This window comes from Misgurnus anguillicaudatus, chromosome 8, assembly GCF_027580225.2.
Source record: "Misgurnus anguillicaudatus chromosome 8, ASM2758022v2, whole genome shotgun sequence".
In the NCBI taxonomy this organism is placed as follows: Eukaryota; Metazoa; Chordata; class Actinopteri; order Cypriniformes; family Cobitidae; genus Misgurnus; species Misgurnus anguillicaudatus.
This window is the reverse complement of record NC_073344.2, coordinates 14813389-14835604: the sequence shown is the minus strand read 5'-3', so window position 1 is coordinate 14835604 and position 22216 is coordinate 14813389. Positions and strand designations below refer to the sequence as shown.

Here is a 22216-nt window from a genome sequence, read left to right as displayed (position 1 = left end):
AATTTGAATTTAGTGTTTAAGAAAAATGTTTAGCTTGTTTTATGCACAAAATCACTTTTGGTCTAAAAGCTAGACTTATTTTCTTAAGTGTTTGACTAAGCTTGCTTTTTTCGGTTTCGCTGCATATGAATAGAAGTCAATGGAACAAAAAGTGTAGTGTGACCGCCCCTTTATTCAGAATATCCTTCTAATTCAAATTAGAATGACATTTGTGATTTTATTCTTTATACAGCCAAACATCTGGCTGTGATCCAACTGCCATCTCTCAGGCCCCATTTGCACCATTTCAGATCTGGAGTAGTTTTGTAGATGTGCAAGTAAAATGTGATGTATCCTGTTTCTTAACAAATGGAAGCTTGGCAGCTGCTTTTCTTTGTTCGTTTTAAAAGCCTGTCTATCCTTCTCAATTCAGGAAGACAAATAGAGCCCTAAATGGCTATCTGGTTCGAATCCAGGTGGCAATTCACTGTGGGCCTTTCGGCCAATGGCCTGCTATGAAAAACTGATTTGGAAATTAACTGTTCTGCAAACAGGCCTTGATGCGGCTTTAGTTGTAGGTTTACTGTTAGAACTATGTTGGAAGTTGGCCTGAAAACGTACAAATTAAGATATAAATTAGCCTATTATATTCAGTCTAATTGAAGTAGTGCTGCCTTACAAACCACTACCTTACCCACTATTTAATTCCCAAAAAATGCTTTTATATTGGTAGACGTTTCGTATAAGTGACTTGCAATGCATTAAACGTATACTATAACCAATCTGTTCCCTGGAATCAAAGCCATGATCTTTGCTACAGGAATGCTCAATTACCATACATATTAAACCCCACATTGCATTGAGGTAAACTTTCTGTGGCTCTGTCTGCGACCAGTAGGGGCATTAATTTAGTAAACACTTAAATGACTCGTATAAATATTTACTCCAATGACAATTAAACAGTAAACATGGGATGAAAGTTAATAATTTGTGGCAGCCTTGAGTGTTCTAACAATCATAATGAACTACTTTGCATCCACAGTATCCCGAACCATAGCAACAGGAAGTAATGTTGTGACCTTTCCAATGCTCTGATCCATTAGCATAGCAATCTGTGCGCAGAACATGTGTAAACACTTGAATATGGGATGTGTTTTTAGCTCAGGAGAGCCATCCCGAAAGGCTATTTAAGCACTCTACGGTAATTCACTTATACAAAGACGTGCCATCATCTAAATGTTTTGTCTAATCTGCAGTGCGGTAACTACATTTGGGTACATTTCAAACACAAAGTACAATAATCAAAAGGGTTGCTTTGTGATATCGTTGTCTGGAATCGTTTGTCTGTGCTAATTGCCTGAAGGAGAGAGGTTAACGTTGTGCCGTCTGCCGTGACCTCACATGGGCAGAGAAATTGAACTCATTTTAATGAATTCAGTGGGCGCTACTCTCTGGGAAATTTTAATGAAAGAACAAAAAAAAGAAGTCAACAGTATACTACTTAGAGCAGTGGGCACCAACCTTTATGACTTCAAGGCTTCCCTATAGTCGACAATAATTTTAAAGCCCCCCACCATTCGCAATTTCTACCCAATAAAATATTCAAGAGCTTAGCTGAAATAATAACTTTAATTATATGATGTAACCTCAACTTACAATCGAGAAAGTTGAGAAAAACTGTCAATACAATATATACAGATTTTACTTTAAACATATTGTATGTTCTTTTTGTAAAACCATGCATAAAAATGTCCCTAATACCCAGGGCCGGCGTCAGGGGGGGGCATTCGCGGGCCGTGCCCCCCCAAACAGGTTGTTGTGCCCCCCTACACAGTTTTTTTATTAATTTGATATATATATATCAAGAAGAATTCAAATTAACTTAAGATTGAATGTTTCATGACTTTTAATGTAATCAAATGAGGAAAATATAGTTGATATATGTTTTCTTTAATTAAAATAGACCAGTTTCTCTGGTTGGTTGTATTGTGGGGTCTCATGCGTCATTAGTCTTTAGCATATTTGTGACTTGATACTAGCAACGTGTTTTTTCGCGGCATTTAATGGATCGTGTAAAATATGGATATTAGAACATTTAGAACGAACCAGCATCCCCTGCTCCATCTGACTTCATGCAAACACCAATTGGCTCAAACTTGGAGATTAGAAGTCGAGGTGGAATTTTCAAATCTACAGGGCACTGTTTAAGGAAGTTTAATGTTCGCAAACGCCGCCTTCATCTTTTTTTAAAGGTAAGTTAGCGTTGTTTTAATTTACGTAAGCTTAAATGTGAAGTGTGACTATAGACCGTTAACAGCATTGTGACGTGATTATGGTAAAGCGGCTTTAACTTAGGACACGGTGTGCGCTGGGCTACGCTATGAAACCAATTCATTTCAATGGCATGCACCGCGCGAGGGCGGTTTGTTGTTGCGTTGAGCGCAGCAAACAAAATAGTTTAACTTTTGCGCATAGTTTTTGATCTTCTGCACTTTATACGGGAAATGAACTGACAGTCTGTACCAGTTGTATGAGTGTGTGCTTGTATTTTTTGTTTTAATGTCTTGTTTTTGCAAGTTATTGTTGCTAATTGCGTGCCCCCCGTTGGAAGCCGCGTGCCCCCGTGTTAGTTATGGTCTGGCACCGGCTCTGCTAATACCTTACATATAACAGGATTTAGATTAATCCAGGACTAGGCCTTAGTTATATTACGACATTTAAGTAGATTTTACAAACAAAACATACAAAAAACAGTGTGCATCTTTAGACACCGTTTTTCAATATTTTACTATGTTCTTATCTAAACTTTGACAAATTAATACATACCTATCCTTTTTTCAATGCGTGCCCTTCATCTTTGCACAGCGTGTCGTGAATGTGTTAGCATTTAGCCTAGCCCCATTGATTCCTTAGGATCCAAACAGGGATGAATTTAGAAGCCACCAAACACTTCTGTGTTTTCCCTATTTAAAGACTGTTACATGAGTAGTCACACCATACTTACTCGTGTAACTACTCATATAACAATCTTTAAAAAGGGAAAACATGGAAGTGTTTGGTGGCTACTAAATTAATCTCTATTTGGATCCTAAGGAATGAATGGGGCTAGGCTAAATGCTAACACATTCACAACGCGCTGTTCAAAGATTGAGTGCACAGATTAAAAAACATAGGTATGTATAAATTAATCTAATTTAAGGTAAGAACATAGTAAAATATTGGAAAACGGTGGTGTTTTCCTTTATGATATCATTAAGATACATTAAGATGTCAGTATCAGGTGTTTTTAAATTAAGGCAGCTGAATGCTTTTTGTCTGGGACAAAAATGAGTTGCCCTGTCCGGGAAACGGCCCCTTTGTGTTCAGGTGACTGGCTAAAATTGAATTTGCTCAAATGTCTTTGGAGAGCCTAGTTTAGGAGGGTGTAAAAGTAACCAATTATTGTTTAAGTGTTTACTTGCGCCAGACAAGAGTCAATTTCAGCCATCTATTCTACAGTTATGATGATACTTCACCTCATAGTAGCTCTGAACTGCGTTGATGAAGGCTTCATCCGCCACAATCTGTGTGTCTCCTTTGAGGAAAGACTCAAAGCGGTCCTTGGTGGTCTGCAACTGCTGCTTGGTGATCTACAAAGAGATTGAAAATAAAACATCATAATTTAGATAAATTGAGATGAGCTGCATACAGGAAAGAAATCGTTTACTTGTCAATTTTTTGTATTGGTAATCAAACATTACAAATGTTTGCTGTGTCTCAATCCTTAAAGGGATAGTTCACGCAAAAATGAAAATTATCTTATTTACCCACTCTTATGTTGTTACAAACCTGTAACCAAAACGATCAGAGGGCCCATTGACATCCACACTGCAAAAAATTATTTTCAAGAATTTAAAAAAAAAATATTTGTTGTCTTGTTTTCAGTAAAAATATCTAAAAATTCTTAAATTAAGATGCTTTTTCTTGATGACCCAAGAAAATAAGTCTAGTTGTTAGACCAAAAATATCATAAAAACAAATTTGCATAAAACAACCAAAAAAATCTTCCAATTTGGTAAGCAAAAAAATATTTTAGTTGGGTAAGCAAAAAAATCTTGAAAATTTTTCTTAAACACTAAATTCAAGAAAAATTCAAGAAAAATTTGCTTCCCCCATTGAAAGATATTTTGCTTGTTTTATGCACAAAATCCCTTCAATTTGTTATTTTTAAAAACTAGACTTATTTTGGGTCATTTTGCTCATCAAGAAAAACATCTTAATTAATTTTTTTATATATATTTTTACTGAAAATGAATTGTCTGTTTTAAGCACAAATATCTAAAAAGAAATAAGTCTAGTTTAAAGACAAAACATATCAAATTTAAGTGAATTTGTGGATTAAACAAGCAAAAAATCTGCCAATGGGGTAAGCAAAAATCTTGAACTTTTTTCTTAAACACTTAATTCAAGAAAAATTAGCTTATCCCATTGGCAGACTTTTTTGCTTGTTTTATCCAAATTAACTTAAATTAAATCATTTTGCTCATCAAGAAAAACACCTTAATTTAAGAATTTTGTGTTATTTGTACTGAAAACAAGACAAAAATACTAGTAAGAAAGTCATTTTTTGCAATGTAAAAAATTCATTTTTTTGCAGTGTAGGTCAATGCAAATGGCAGAAAGACAAAAAAGTGATGATTCCTTTTCCCAGAAAGAATTTGAAATGTGTTTTGTCATATAATTTTACATCATTTAATGTATTTTATTATTAAAAACATAAAGCATTATGTAGTGGATATTGTACATCACATCACCTAGCAAGATTTTTTTTCCCGCATTTCCTTCAATACCATAGAGCCCTAAAGTAAATGTATGATCTGTTACAGCAACAGGGTTTCAGACTTCTGAAACAAATGACAAAGCAAAGTGGGTTTCTTATTTTAGCAAGGGACACTAATGCGTCTGTGTTTTCTCGAAACACACAAAGACAGACAGTCTCTTCTCAAGTCTATACTTAAAATACTCTTACTACTTGATGCCAAAAACTCCCACCTTCTTCTAACTCAATAACACATAACACCGTTCTTCCAATCCTTACAGCCAAACCTCTCTCTCTCTCTCTCTCTCTCTCTCTCTCTCTCCCTCTCTCTCTCTCATTTCAACTCTCCCTCGCTCAAACTGTGTAAATAAATCCACATCTTTCAAAAATGTTTTTTTCATGCATATTACAGTACATATTATTTTCCACCAGCCTGCTATCTCTCGCTCTCTCTCTCTTTCTCTTTCTGTGATTCATCACCATCTCTGAATGTCATCAGGACACAGGATGACAGAGTGACGAACGAGTGAGCAACAGAACGCGAGTATTATGAAGGAGAAAAGAGATGACTAGGCCAAACCGTGTCCTCCACCTCCTCACATACAGCTCAGGACACAAAGTACCACCAGGTTTAACGGCACTGTACAAAATTGTACCAACACAGAAACAAAATAGTTAATCATACCAAATATTTTAACCATTCACTTTCATATGCAATATGCCAAATTATTAACATAGGGTGAATAGAACAAACAATTATAAAATCAAGCTGCTGATGTGAAAAACGTATAGCCATTAACCACATAAACACGTAAACGAGATTTCAGCCCAATTAACATCAGAGCCTCTGATTCACTACACACTGTGCTCGGCACAAACCATGTTGATCATTCATCCTCATTGTGAATGTGTATTTAATGTAGTCTCAGTAACTACTTCATCTTTTATGCCAAGTAAAATAAAAAAATACTGACGACCAATCAGAATCACATTATCATTACAGAGAGTCATATGAGAAGGTCAAATATTTTTATATAATGATCGCTGAGCTGTATAAATAATCACTGTCTCTAAAGCAATTGATTTTCATAACTGTGCTAGCTTCACTCGCTTTCTACTGCATAATGTAATTATAACTCATATCAATATTTGATGTCCATTCATTCAATAAGTAGCAGTGTAATAATCGTGATAATGTACAAGCAGCCAGTCATTGTGAAATAAAACCTTATAGTCTACCCCTAAACAGCCTATAAGGTTTTTTTCAATATTGTAAACTGTGCATGCATAATTTATTTCGAGAAAAGCGCTAGATGTTATACGTTACTCTATCGTATTTTTTTCTGAAATTTCAAACATGCTTCGTCATGCATATGGTGGTTTACCAAGCATGCAAAAAATCATTAAGGGTAACAGGATGTTGTGTTTCTGATGAAAGCACCAGTATGACCAAATCTAAAAGAAACAGTGTGTGTGACTGTGTAGGAGGAAGGTGGAAAAGTACAAAGTAGCATGTGCCCGTGAGGCATCACAGCACCATCTGTGTGTTCGGCTCTCTGCTACTGTCCCCTCTCCTTTATATACACACACACACACATGCGCGCACACACACACACATGCAGAACACTTGACAATACGTGTGTAAAAGGACATCTTGTAGCCTTCAGTATTTAAGAGTATGTTTTTATCCTATTCCTAGAAGATTTCTATTTTTTATTTTTAATGAAAGCTGTTTTGTAAAAAATCTGTGAGTCATACAGCACATGACGGTAAGTATGTATATTTACAGTAGAGTTTACTGTACGAATGTGCATGCTAGATGATACTGAATGTGTCAACATGTTACTCTCATTTATAAACTTGTTTTAAGACATCAAGAAACTGTCTTTACTTCCAGATAACATTTTATCGGTCAGCAATATGAATCATCAAGATGAGCCATCAATATTTTTGGTCCAAAATTTTATGTTTTAATGTTAAAAAGGTCTAACAATGCAAAACAGTGCTGTTCTTCATCAAATTTAATTAGGCGGTATTAAGCAGTCCTTTATATCTCTCTGTCAAGCACCCAGATGCAGGCCTGACCAATGCATCTGCCGTTTAAAAGAACTTCCACCCCCAACCATCCTATTGATTCCTTTCAGATTCCTCTTATCATGATTGCACTGTAACAGCCTGATTCATTTGTACACACGCTAGAGCAGTCAAACACATTTTTCAACCCTCCAAACGTCAGGAGAATGCACACACAGGTGTTTCCATCTGTAGATTGAGGCGTTGAATAGTATTATTATAACTTACAGTTATAATAGGAACAACAACATTAAAATTGACCATTAGATGTCTACTGTCAAATGTGTGGGAAAATGTCCTTGTTATAATCTTATATTGAATAAAGAGCATCCTGGCAGTGAGAATTATTTTTAAGAATGCATTTCTGCAGAATCAGTAAAGAAGACATTTAAAAAAATCATCTAGGCTCACACGTTGTTGACTTATAGTATATTGTCTTTTACAGCTATTCAGACACTAGACAGCTAAAAATACTAATGCAGGGCTTTTTACTTAAAGTTCCACTTTGGGGAAAATCAGGTTTTTATTGTTGTTTATATGTCTTTAAGACTTTGGGCCCTATCTTGCACCCAGCGCAGTTGACTTTGTCAGTGACGCATGCAACATTCGTATTTTGCACCGGCGCACAGCGGGTTTTTCCCTCACGTCGGCAAACTAGGGAATGAACTTGCGCTCCCTGGGCGGTTCAGCGCAAAAAAGGAGGTCTAGTCTAAAAAAACTAGTCTAAAGTCAGTGGCGCGTTGCGCGTGGTTCATTATGCTATTTTAAGGGCGCATGCTTGACCATAATGTATAGCGTGCACAACGTGCACATACTTTGCCTATCTAATCTACACAGATGCAACAGTTATTTTTGCAAATCATAAATTGTTACAATAAAAAATATTAACACATGAGATAAGGGAAATCATTGTGGTGAGCATTGTGGTGATAGTTTTTATTTATTGTATGGCCGTGTTAAAAAATTCTCATGCGAATAACGATTAAAATATTTTTTATAAGTTTGTTGTGTGGCTGTATTACGTTTATTTTATGTAAATAATAATTAAAATGTTTTCATAAGAAACCTTCATGTATATGAATTTGATTTGTAAGTGTACTTTGGGGTTGGACCTTGCTTGCGTTTCTTGGGTCCGATTTCAAAGCCCCAAACCCTTTCAGCGGTGAGGGTGGACGCAGCGATGTCCTCTACTGGCGTCAGGTCATGTGTAGAGGCAGATCCACCTCCCGTTACACGGCGTGCCCGATTCATGCTGGCAAGCTTGGGATTCCCCAGTCTCCTGACATCATTGTAGCGCTTGGCGCAACGATGGGGATGCCAGCTGATGAGACAATTGTGGCTATTTCCTCTCACGCCTGTTTAACCGACGCTGATTTGGGCGGGTTTCTCCTATCCCCATACAAAACAACTTCTCTGTCTTTGACTGCTCTTACAAGAACGTGGGTCTCCTCGGCTGTGAACCGCTCCTGGCGTGCGCCTGGTAAATCCATCATAATAATAGCAACCCGCCATGGAACTTGCGCTCTTGCGTTTAAAGGGAATGTTGGATAGCGTTCTGATTGGTTTATTTGACGTTACGCCCAAACCACACCTATAAATAATGAACCTACTTCAGACCAACCCTTTATTGATTTGCGCCTGGCGCAAGAGTTATTTCTCCCGCCGGAAAAATAGCAACAGCGCCCAAGATCCGCCCACAAAGTCACTTGCGCTTTGCGCTTCTCACTTGCGTTTCAGATCGTTAAAATAGGGCCCATAATATGTTTTAAGACAAGCCATTTGCAAATTCAACACCATTGCTAAGTATTTTCTCTGAGACAGTCTCATTCCCGTGGTTTAAAACTGCCTCGTTTCCAACGTCACAAACATGTAACCAATCATATCAACACAGCTGAATGCCTGAATCAGTAGTTTGAGTTACAGATATTATGTATGGATGTGGCATAGGCCCGCCACTGAAACAATTGCAGCACACATGCATCAGCACTTAAAAATTTGTTTTGAAAGAGTATGCATTGTGTAAAACCGAACTTAGCACTTATGTGTCTGAAACTGCCAAATGTAGCATCTATTTAGATTTATATGTATGGTCCGAGGTGATGCGAAAGAGTGAAGGCGGGGACTAATTCCCTTATATATATATATATATATATATATATATATATATATATATATATATATATATATTAGGGTTGTGCCGAAAGACGATAGTATTGTGTATCAACGATCGTCAGACATATCGCCAATAGCAGGCTTTCATGACAATAGTTGGTTGTTATTATTATCATTATTATCATCATAGTTTCACATTAACATGCGCATTGCATGCTTTTCCACGCATAAGAGGGTTTGTGGTTTCACTTTGTAAGAGAGAGCTTGTAACGCATGCAGATTCCTTCTCGCACGTACCTGGACTTAATGCTGTCGGTTTCTTCCTCGCACATGAGCTTGTAATACACACAGCTCTGATTAATGGCATCAGTTTTAAGAAGGTTGTGGTCATGACAGTGTTGCCTTTGCTTCTTTTTTGTCCATCAGTCAATCATGAATGAGTAAAAAAATGAAGAAATAAATAAACGATTAAACTACTGCCCCGCCCCCCGATACGATCGTGTATCGCGAACTCATAGGCTGATGATGGTCTGAGCTGTGATTGAGTAGAGGTGGAGACTAATTTGCATATTCATTGATCCACGTATACTAAATGAGGCAAGGGTGTAGAGTTACATTCAAGCTGTTTTAAAGCATGGAGAAATGACTGCGACAGGTAAAACTTTTACATATGCTATTATGATGCTTTTAACTGATAACACTTTTGACTACAGGGAGACTTTAAAGCTCACCTGATGCAACAATCCATTCACACGCTACAGTATAACGTTTTAGTTACTGCAGACCATATCTCATTTATAAAGCCATTTACATTTTGTTTGTTAAAAAAAACATGTCTTCTTTTGTGTGAATGAAGCAGCAGTGGAAGAAAGCAAGATGCACTGTAGGTGTGTGTGTGTGTGTGTGTGTGTGTGTGTGTGTGTGTGTGTGCATGCACACTCAGCAGCAGACTGCAGAGTCGTTAGTAATTATGATAATTGCATGAGTGCAGTAGCTTTGCTAAGGGCCAGAGATGATGCATGAGAGAGAGAGAGAGAGAGAGAGAGAGAGAGAGAGAGAGAGAGAGAAAGAGAGAGACAAAGATATTTAAAGCTCCACTGTGTACTTTTTTGAGTTAATTCTTAGCAAAAACCCATGTTTTCTTTCAAAAGTATGTGCTCATTCATGTGTAATTACTCCACCCCACTAATCAAAGTATTCTCATAAGTGTAGAATCTGCTATTTAAAATACATACGGTCGAGTTGCTCGACTGGCGCATCCATGTTGTGCCTCCATCTTTGAAATACATTCGCCGACGAGGGACATTCCTGAAATTCAAGCTCCGCCTTTCGCGCTTTCAAACTACACTCACGCTGGCCGCTTGCTGAAGCCCCCTGAGGTTGCATGTGTAGGTGGTATACGTCATCGAGACTTATTTCAGAATATTAACAATTATAAAGCTAACAATTATTCTTAGTTAATTGTAAATTGATGTAATATGCTTATGACTTGTGAATGTAATGCTCAGTTATTTAATAAACCAGGCTTGATGACGTATACAGCCAGCATGCTACCTGCGTAGACTGAATCCTTCGGGTTTTACAACAGCCGCATACCGTGATGATCCCGCGATCTAATGCTTTGATTTGAGGCAGATTTGAAAGCCTGTTGAAGACCTATGCTCGAGGACATTACAACAAGTCGCCAAGGAAGCGAAAAGAGGATTTAAAATGACAACGCGACAGGAAAAACAACAAGACCAAAGTCAATATTGGAGTCATTTTAGTTTTCCAAGATCATGAGGCTCAAGGGACACAGCAGTTGCCTACTTTCTATCTTCTCCACAGGTAATTCAGCATATTTGTTTAAATCTATACAGTCTATGGTGTAAACTCAAAGTTTTATAGTTGCTTGGCTAACTATAGCATGGTTATGCATAACTCTAGTTAGTGTAAACACGCATGTGGTTTAATGTGTTCGAACAGCCACACGCCGTCTCTCCGCCCATTTATGTAATCTGAGGTACTGAGATCAACATATTTTCTGACCTCTAGCACAAACACACGGTGTACAGCGCTATTTTTAGCCTTTCATTGATAAAACTAGCAGCGGATCTGCGCGTCTTTCGTTTAATTTTACAAGCGTGTGAAAGTTGCGCAATCTTATTTCACCAATATCAGAGAAAGCTCTTACATATACACGGACATGTAACACGTTTACTTAAAACATAAGCATTGGACTCTGACATAATATTAGTTTGCGTCCATTTAAACCCGTCATTACTCTCGCTCATGATTAAATGACAGGAGAGGGACTCGTCTACAGACCATCTCCTCAGTAGAGAAGCGCTCAAAAATGGACAAAAAGATCACAGTTACGTATTACACACACTTAGTAAAATAGAAGTAAACAAACAAACGAATCCTTACAGTATTTCTGTTCATTCGGGACCTCTATTGGCCTATAGCCTAACTTTCATAGAAACTATTGTTTTTAATTTTAATTGAAATATGAATCAGTACTGTATGTTTATTAATCCATTTTTGGATTGAAAATAACCTCCACAAACACCTACAGTGAGTGTATACACACTCCGCTTATAGCCTGTAGCCCTGTACCTTCTGTGAAAACAGGGTTAATTCATCAAATCGGATTCAGATAAACAAGCATCATTGAACTGCCTTAACCAATCATTTCCCAGCTCTATCAGACACCCTGGAAGTATGGGATACATATCTGTCAACGAAGAACACTGTGTTCTACATCATCCTGGAGCAAGCCACACTTTTACGCCTCTCCTCTCCCTGCATCCCTCTATGGCTTTTTCTATGTTTAGCATGATGGTGAAAGCGCAGAGGAGCAAAGAACCCATTTTGCCACTGCTGACGATTGCAGCTGTTGCGTTTTTGGTGTGCTCTGAGCCACAAGGCAGAGACATGGATGGTCCCCACAAGCACATATCAGCTAAAATAGATAACGCTGTGGACAGCCATAATGGTCCAGGCTTGCATGTATTATTTGCTGTTCAAAGTCCTTCAGCAGCACCAAAATTTACATCCACCTTTCTTGAGATGATTGAGTAAGGATGCATTTTTAAAGCAAAAATAAGGAAATAATGTGCTTTCGAGGCACCAAAAGATTACAGTCCTTTGCTGTTCAGGGCTCGCAAAATTTTAAAATCCCTGGTAGCCCTTTGGGAAGGCATCTTCAGTTTTTGGTAGCCCGAAATGACTGCAAGTAGACAGAATAAAAAAGACATCACTTTAATGTAGAATATTGAGACAAAACGTGTCAAAACACAAATAACACAATCAAATTACAATCATCAATACAAATATTTGCTTCTTACCGAACTGAAATGTATATAAACTTCAGATTCTGAATGTGAAATATTAGCTGAAGTCACATACGAAAATGCCACTCGACATTAAGGGCATAGCCCAGGGTTTCTCAATTAGTTTTCACCACGGGCCACATTTTGCCAATACAAAGCCTACACTGTAAAAAATCTTTGCTGACTTACATTTTTGTTAAATCAACTCCGATGTACAAATCATGTCAACTTTTTTTCCAGTTATAGATTAGATAATTTTTCTGATCTGAAAAATAGGGGCTACTGTCCCTTTAAGAACGAGTTCTGCACGGAGTCACATACTGTAACCTTTTCGCAATTCTCTTCACTGCACATGCAATCTATATCACATTTAAGCTTGCTGCGGGAGATTTCATTTTTTCGGTGGGATATTTATGACTGATAGTTTTTTGCACAACAGATCCAGATCGTCAATGACAAATCAGTACTGCTTGCTTCATGTACAGTTTGCGGCTTCGCGCGATCCCAAATGGAAAATGAAAGTAACGCAAGCGCACATTCAAACACAATGTAAATACCAGATGCCTGAATTCCATACATCATGGGTTCTCAAAGTTTACATTCAAAGGTCCCAATCTAAATTCTCATCATTTTCATAGGTCCGGAAAAACTGGTTATTACAAAAATTGTTAAGCATGATAATAACTTTATGTAAATCATTTGTTTATATAACAAATCAACACAAACAGTTGACAAACACAGACAAAGACAAACAAACAGACAAAAGAAAACAAGCACCATCAAACACCAACAAAACATACAAACACCAACAAGCAGATGATGTCAAGCACCATCAAATACCAAAAAACAGACAAACACCATCAAGCAGATGTTGTCAAGCACCATCAAACACCAAAAAACAGACTAACACCAACAAGCAGATGGTGTCAAGCACCATCAAACAGCAACAAACAGATGATGTCAAGCACCATCAAACACCAAAAAACAGACAAACACCAACAAGCAGATGTTGTCAAGCACCATCAAACACCAACAAACAGATGATGTCAAGCACCATCAAACACCAAAAAACAGACAAACACCAACAAGCAGATGTTGTCAAGCACCATCAAACACCAACAAATAGATGATGTCAAGCACCATCAGACATCAAAAAACAGACAAACACCAGCAAGCAGATGTTGTCAAGCACCATCAAACACCAAAAAATCAAACAAACACCAACAAGCAGATGGTTTCAAGCACCATCAAACAGCAACAAACAGATGGTGTCAAGCACCATCAAACACCAAAAAACAGACAGACACCAACAAGCAGATGTTGTCAAGCACCATCAAACACCAACAAACAGATGATGTCAAGCACCATCAAACACCAACAAACAGATGTTGTCAAGCACCATCAAACACCAACAAACAGATGATGTCAAGAACCATCAAACACCCAAAAACAGACAAACACCAACAAGCAGATGGTGTCAAGCACCATCAAACACCAAAAAACAGACAAACACCAACAAGCAGATGTTGTCAAGCACCATCAAACACCAACAAATAGATGATGTCAAGCACCATCAGACATCAAAAAACAGACAAACACCAGCAAGCAGATGTTGTCAAGCACCATCAAACACCAAAAAATCAAACAAACACCAACAAGCAGATGGTTTCAAGCACCATCAAACAGCAACAAACAGATGGTGTCAAGCACCATCAAACACCAAAAAACAGACAGACACCAACAAGCAGATGTTGTCAAGCACCATCAAACACCAACAAACAGATGATGTCAAGCACCATCAAACACCAACAAACAGATGTTGTCAAGCACCATCAAACACCAACACACAGATGATGTCAAGAACCATCAAACACCCAAAAACAGACAAACACCAACAAGCAGATGGTGTCAAGCACCATCAGACATCAAAAAACAGACAAACACCAGCAAGCTGATGTTGTCAATCACTATCAAACACCAACACATCAAACAAACACCAACAAGCAGAGGGTATCAAGCACCATCAAACACCAACAAACAGTTGGTGTCAAGCACCAGCAAACACCAAAAAAAGACAAACACCAACAAGGAGATGGTGTTAAGCACCTTCAAACACCAACAAACAGATGGTGTCAAGCACCATCAAACACCAACAAACAGATGGACTCAAAAGCCATCAAAACCAGATAAACACCAACAAACTATTCAAAGTCCAACAGCCAACTTAAAATGTCAGTGTTTGTTAGATCTGTGTGAATAAGCGTTAGTATCACATACAACAGACTAATGATGTTAATTTTTCAAGCTGCTAATCGAAGAGACATTAACTATTGGCTGTTTAAATAAAGGTTTCCCTATCTCACCTTATTTACCTGTAATTTAGTGTGTCTTTAAGTGATCTGAGGCTTATCAACACAGTGAACTGCAATAACATATTTCTTTGCAACAACCACATACACAATTTAAGCAGAAACATACGGTAAAGCCTCAGGTAGGAATTGGGTGTACCCGCACTAAAGGAGAAAGGTAGAAGGAAAATTCAAATGGATAATTTTTTGTTTATTTAAGCATAACTTAGCACAGCATAAGGCTGTAAGCATAAAGCCAAAATGTCTCCTAAATATGTTCAGTTGCTGCATGTCGGCTTGAACAGTACATTTGTTTCGTCATGTGTCACACCCTGGTGTAGGCTTATGACTGATGCAGGATTTGGATAACGATAAAATATCTGCTAGGGGAACAGGACAGTCGAGACGATAGATTGTGAAACAGTAGAATGCACAGTTGTAATCACATCCATAAGACAGAGTCCACATCCAAGCAAAAGTGAAGAAGAAAGATGTTCAAAGTAAGGCAGAGAGCAAAATAATGGGTGAAGCAAAGGGTATCTTGTGATGGAGAAAAAATTATGTGTCTGGGAAACTTGGACGCATGTATGTGAGCCGAGAGGATCTTTAAGTGTGTGTGAGAGACAAAAGCAAACACAGGCTTGGTATTAGAGATAATAGGAGTGAGGTCTGTCTCTGAGAAAGAGCTAGTGTGTGTATATGACTGTATGTGGGTGAAAGCACTTGCTAGAAAGGCTACTAATCCTAAAAATAAGAACCGTGCAATGTGACATGTAGACTGTGAAATGCCTCCCTATACGGAATTTGAAAAAAATGGACTTGGTGGGTCTTTGAATTTAAATAAAATAAACATGTATATGCAAAACAAAATATTTATATTCCTTGTGTAAACATAATTTAATTGATTAGGATGAAAATGTTTTGTTTGAATGTAAAATGAACACATTATTCTCACATTGATTAAAATTGATTGAATTGAATAGTTAAAGCAATAAAATTGAGTAAGAAAATAAAACGGCACCTCCTGAGCAGAAGGTGGCAGTAACGCTCAATGAAAAGGATGTCAACTGCCATAAAAGAAGAATAAACATCGTTTGTTTTGGGCGCCAAAATGAAGACTCAGCAGCAGTCAGTCAGAAGAACTCTCTCAGACGGACACCACGTTATTAAAGTAAGTTCTATTATTTATTTATGTTCACTTTATACGTGATACATCTTCACTAGATAGACAGTTTTTTTTACAAGATGTAGTCATTGCAATGACTTGTAGTAAAAATTAGTTTGGAGGAGGTTGGTGGAGTAAGTTAACGTTACAGTCAGTCAGTCAGTCAGTCAGTCAGTCAGTCAGTAAGTGTAAGGCTCATAAAGAAAAACAGCGTTTTAAAAATGTCAGCTGTATAACGTTATTTCTTGTTTGGTAGTTTTATCCGAGTTGAAAACTGTCAGCTTTGAGTTGACTTTTGAGGCACTTTTTACTCAGCTGTTCTATGGAAACGGTTCAGGACAAATAAAACCCTAACCAAACGTTTTTATTCTGTCCAGAGTAACGTTAACGTTATCCATGTAAGTAATTTACCAGATGATATCAATTGACTACATTAATAATGACATTGCGTATTAAAAAAACTGTCTGCTTAATCAGATTATCAGACCCGCGTCAGTTATTCATGACTTCGCTACGCCACGAGCAACACTTGATTCAATTAGAAAAAGCTTTTTTAAATGTCTCGCGTGACGTCTGGTATATTAACTGAAAAAATTGCTTTATAGTGCCACACCTTAAAGCTGACATTTTCAGAAGAGAACCTTGTTGTTTTAAGATCTAATTTTGTCCAAAATTGCGTCCTATGACAGATATAATACTTATTTCATTATTGCTCTGTGTATGTGTGACCTTCATCATTTGAGGTTATGTGTTGATTTCACCTCTGAATATTTCCTCTTATAGGTCCATCATCCTTTCATACGCTACACACTCAAAAGCATTGGTAAGTCATCAAAAAAAATCTTTTTTTTGTAACTAATATACATGTATTATTTTTTGACTCGCAGTACTCAAATAAACAATGGTTGGTTAATTTGTTTTCAGATAAATGCTGAATTTAAAAGAATCACTACTGTCTAATGTTCCTGCGTGTCACCTGGACCTCCAATCCAAAAACCTGATGAAACTCTTCTATCAGAAAGGAGGACAGCTAGCAAAAAGACTTGGAACAATCAATGATCAAATGACAGAAGTAAGTAATATAGATTCATAGACATAAAAATGTGTAAACCTTGTTGGAAGTACAGAACATTTAGTATGTTTTAGTTACATCTTTTGGCACAAGGGTCATTAAAACACCTGGGAAGATTTAAAGGGGTAGTTCACCCAAAAATAAAAATTCTCATCACTTACTCCCTATCATGTTGTTACAAACCTGTATAAATGTCTTTGTTCTGATGAACACTAAGGGGTCAGTCACACCAAAAGCGCTTTAAACGCTTGCAAACGCAAGGCGTGACGCACTGCCTTTTTTAAAAAAAAGAGCAGTGCGGCAAAGCTTTTCATATCGCTAAGCAACCACCGAGTCAGCTGTCTTGTCAAACAAATATTAAAGCGTGAGTGCTCTTTTGTTGTTAACTGTCATATTAGCAGAAACTTTAAAGAGAGGGCGCTTGCTCTGACCTTGTTTGAGGATGAGAGGTGCACAAACACGCAGGAGAGAGTGAGCGAGTGGAGTCCGGTTCTTTAAAGCAACTGTAAACTTCCCTCACCACAACGTAAGGCCCGCCTCTCCCCTCATTCGATTGGACAATGGAAGACGCAAATGACGTCAGGCGCTTCTCCACTCTCAGCGCTCCTTCAAAAACGTGTGCGCGGCAGAAAACCGCAAGGCGCTCGGCGCGCATAAACAGCGCGCAAACGTGCCCTGCCCATAGAATATCATTCAAAAAAGGCGCCTGCAACTGCCCGCAAACGCTTTTGGTGTGACTGAGCCCTTAGGAAGATTTTTTTTAAGGAATGTTTGTACCCAAACCAATCATAAGCCCCATTCATTTCCATAGTGGGGAAATATAATACTATGGAAGTGAATGGGGCCCACGAACAGCCCGGCCGCAAACACTCCTCAAAATAAATGTCTTCCTTCGTGCTCATCAGAACAAAGACACCCACACAGGTCTGCAACAGCACGAGAGTGAGAAAATGAGACAATTTTGCTGTGATTGTCAGGTATGGTAGCACACACTTGAAATGTGGCCTCTTTATTTAACACACACACACACACACACACACACACACCTGGAGCAGTGGACAGTGCAGCTGCCTTGCTTTGTAACCCATGTATTTGTAACCAATTGTAACATGCTGTGGCAATGCACATGGGTCTGTATACTTACATTTATATTTGTTTGCATTGTACTAATTTCCAATGACACTTTTATTGTAACAGTAACTTTTTTTCTGTTTCTTTAACTAAATTGGTCTGTTTTGTACAGGGCATGGATGAAGTCAGCATCAGTGAGGTCATTTGAAGACACCAATGTTGGGATTTGTGTTCTCAAACAACATGCTTCTTGAAGAAGAGGATCTTTGTATAGTCCTGGAAGGCATGAAGGTGCTGCAACATTGTGCCATGTTGTTTGAGCTGATGTATGCCTTAAACCTGAGCTATCCTGATCTCCGCTTTATTTTTGAGGAAATCCAAAAGATTTTAATGGAACTGCATTGAGAGTAACTTTAACGAACAGTTTCTTTCAGTGAAAGGATCAGAAAGACTGTGCTGCTCATTTATGTTCTTTTTATTTATCTGTTTTAAGTGTTTTCTCTTATTAAAACATTAACAGTTAGCTGCTCAGAGTTGATTTTGGAAATGGTTGTTGTATTTTGTTTTTGTTGAATCTTTGATTATCAGTTTATACAAATGCTGTAGCTCTGACTTTCTGAAGGAGTGATATTTTCCAGTTTGTAAATCCATTTAAAAAATAATAGTATTTACTGTTTTGCATGTCTCTTTGGAATGCAGTGTTTGTGTTTTAGCACTTCTAAATCTACTGTGATAGTAACTATTTTAAACATTTGGGTCAGTTTTACAGATGGGTCTTTTCCTAGTCCCACACTTTTGCAATGCCTTAATTTGAAAACATATTGCACTGACATATCTTGACATATATCAGTGCCATTGTTTTGTCTCAAGATGTATTCCAGTGTTGTTTTTGTAAGGTAGGTTTGTTTGTAAACTTTATTTTATTAAAAATATCCTAATAACTAGGGCCTAGTCATGGCTTAATCTACAACCTTTCTGGGAAATTGCCCCTTTATGTATGTACTGCATGTGCTGATTGTTGTAATAGTTATTGACTGTTAATGAATTAATGTGTAGTGATTTAAATGAATTGATGATCTGAAAACAGTGGTTTGCCTAAATATCACTAAACATTTGTTCAAAACTCTTTGCTTTTTATGCCAATGCAAATGTATTTTGTATTTAAAAAAGAAATAAATAACATTTGGATAATTATGAGTGATTATTCTGGTGCCAGAGACATAATGAAATTGCTTTAGAGTTACATAATCCCATAATATAAGCATTAAAAAAGCATGTTGGAATTAGAGATGAAAATCTAGTACTCTTACATAATAAAATTACTTAAACATTACAAAATAAATGTGTTATAGTAAAGAGAAATAGCACTTTGAGTCAATATATTTATATTAGACTACTTAAAACAATTAAAATGTTTTGGTCTGACACATAAAAATTATATGAGGAAAATTATTTTGGTTTTAAACAATCGGATTATGTGGGACCGATGTACACATTAAAATTACGTAAATTGAAAGGATTTTTTTTTTCAGTGCATAGATGTCTGGACCGATAGGATTTAAAATGCAATCATCAATAAAAATGACAAAGTAAATTAAATAAATGTGATCGTCATCTTCCAATGCTTCTGCTGTTTTAAACTATGACTTTACCTCATGAAACACAAAAGGGTTTGTTCAAATCTGCTCTGAGAGAAAGCTGACAGAGCGAACAAAGCTTCTTCATACAAGAATATGAGGATGACATCAGAGGTTCTCTTATTTCAAAGTGTTAAAGACCTTGAGGTAAACAGAAGGTCATGCCGTCCTGCCTGGAAATGGAGGAAGAGGAAGTGAGGGAAAGAACTGTTAGCGCTACTTAATGGATTATAGGATATGGAAAAGCTGGGTGGGTGTGAATGAGAGGGAGTGTGTGTCTGCAATAAGATGAGAAAATCTTGTCACATACTTTGAAATAAGAGTCCAGTCAGCAATCCTAGAAAACACTATAGTGCTACAATAACTAGTATCAAATGTTGTTTATCACTAGACAGTGACACCATCCTCCACTCCTGTTAATACTATTTCCTTTCATCCTACTCTCTTAATGTCTCTAGGCCAACAAACCCCGTAGGCGACTTGCTTATCCAAGCTACTTTCTGGCGTAAAGCTGATGATAGACCAGAACATTGCCAGGCCAAGTCCTTGACCAATATTTGGCAATTTTAAAATTACTGGCATCAGCAGTGTTAGCTCCTAAAAATGGGTTATAAACACAGTTTTTTCTTTATAGATTTGGCTGACACTTTTATTGAGTGACTAAGTGTTTTGACAAAGTCAATTACAGTGCATTCAGTACTGGGATTCGAACAAATGACCTTGACAGCACCAGGAGCCACATGAAAGGAAGCACTGGCACACTGAGTTTTAAAAAAATATTCAGTAAATATTAAATAACACTTTCATTTATATTTTTACATGGGTTTCTGGAGTATTTTGGGTTGGTCAAATAATAGACGTGTAACCAAATGCCTAATTGTGATGGTTACATTATCTCTCTTATATCACTTTTCATGTAATAAAATAATTCAAAATAAAACATATAATTATAGCATTTATTTGTCAAGAAGCAACATAATAGCTGAATTATTGTGCAGTCAGATGGTCATTATTACAAAAACCCTGACAAAGAGATTAGGACCCAATTTGTAAAGTGGAAACCCCTCTCAAGGGGTTTATTTTATGATCACAATCCGCTGACTTATCGCCTATTTGTGTATCCGCAATACACCAGACAGCTTAGTCTCTGTATTGGCATCAGCCACTGAGAAACCCATATTGGTCAACCACTACTCAAGACATTAAAGGATATTAATGCAATTCATTTTTAGACATCTTACAGTGTAATTATTAGTACATTGATTTCTGATGAATGCAAAAGCCCCATTACACTTTAGTCAACAGATGATGCTTTCTCAAATGCACATATGTGTAGTTCTAGCTCAAAATACCCCACAGATCGTTTAGTACAACATAAAAGTATACTAAATGGCAGTGCTGTGGTTGGATTCTGCAGGTTAAGGGCCACTATTATCCCCTTCTGACATCACAAGTGGAGTAAAATTTCAATGACCTTTTTTTACATGCTTGCAGAAAATAGTTTACCAAAACTAATTTGCTGGGTTTTTCTTTATCAAATTTTCTAGGTTGATAGAAGCAGAGGGGACCCAATTATAGCACTTAAACATAAAAAAGTCAGATTTTCATGGTATGTCCCCTTTAAATCTTACTGTCAATAAAAGTGTTTGGTAAATTCATAAATGTGAACTAATCTTGTTATTCTGTTTTTTTTCTTCTTTTTCTAATTTTTGATAGGGACCCTTCTACACTCTCAGAAACAGGTGCACAAGTTGTCACTGGGACGTCAAAAAAGTACACCTTTGTACCCAAAGAGTGCATATTAGTACTTCAAAGGTACATATTGGCAGTTCAAAGATACATATTTGTACCTACCTGGTACATATTAGGACCTTTTTTAACGGGTACTGCCCCCGTGACAGCTTTGTACCTTTATTTTTGACAGTGTACTGCCATTTAATTGACAAGCACAATAATAACCATTAGCATTCAACATATTCCTTTGTACACCAAAATCAAAGTTTGGTTCAGGGTCTGCACTGTGGTAACCAAAAAGGGTTATAATAATTATTCTCGCTTATATAATTGACCCGTCTATCTTCAAAGTGAACAAAAATGAGAGGCCAATTAGTGCAGAATAGCAACATAAATTAGACGTAAGTTTTGCCTCCATGGGCAAGACACCCTATTTTCATGAATATTAGGGAGTCTCATTAAGACTTTTATTAGGTAATTTATTAGAAAGTTATTCACTGGCTAAAAGTGCACATACACAGAACAAAAACATGCTCAATACTTACATTCACATTTTATGCACTTACCAATAGACTTTTATCCAAAGTGACTACCAGTGCATTACAAGGTATACATTTTATCAGTAGATGTGTTTCCTGGGATATATATATATATATATATATATATATATATATATATATATATATATATATATATATATATATATATATATATATATATATATATAGTATATATATAGTATATATATATATATATATTTTTTTTTTGTTCAGAGCCTGACTCCACCCACTGGCAATATTTGAAAAATGCAAGAAAAGTGGCCAGATCCCAACGGAGATAGAGAGGACGAACTAAGCTCGTACCAAGTGTGTGGTGAGATCGTAACAAGGGCGTGGTGAGCTTGAACCTGCTT

The 22216-nt window shown here is 37.1% G+C and overlaps 1 protein-coding gene and 1 long non-coding RNA gene across 11 annotated transcripts in view; one reads left to right on the top strand and one right to left on the bottom strand.

Moving 5' to 3' along the window:
• Nucleotides 1-22216, bottom strand: part of cadpsb (Ca2+-dependent activator protein for secretion b) — a 129493-nt gene that overhangs the window by 95579 nt on the left and 11698 nt on the right. For all 9 annotated transcript variants that reach the window (XM_073870379.1, XM_073870378.1, XM_073870382.1 and 6 more), the window contains exon 2: nucleotides 3495-3608. In XM_073870379.1, coding sequence (XP_073726480.1) covers nucleotides 3495-3608 — 114 coding nt within the window. The remainder of the gene's footprint in view (nucleotides 1-3494; nucleotides 3609-22216) is intronic.
• Nucleotides 15436-19482, top strand: LOC129442664 (uncharacterized). Of its 2 annotated transcripts, XR_012370745.1 has the most exons (4): nucleotides 15436-15795; nucleotides 16573-16612; nucleotides 16714-16861; nucleotides 18105-19482. It is a non-coding gene; the product is annotated as an uncharacterized lncRNA (long non-coding RNA). The 2 variants fall into 2 exon arrangements; XR_012370744.1 differs by having other exon boundaries at nucleotides 15436-16612.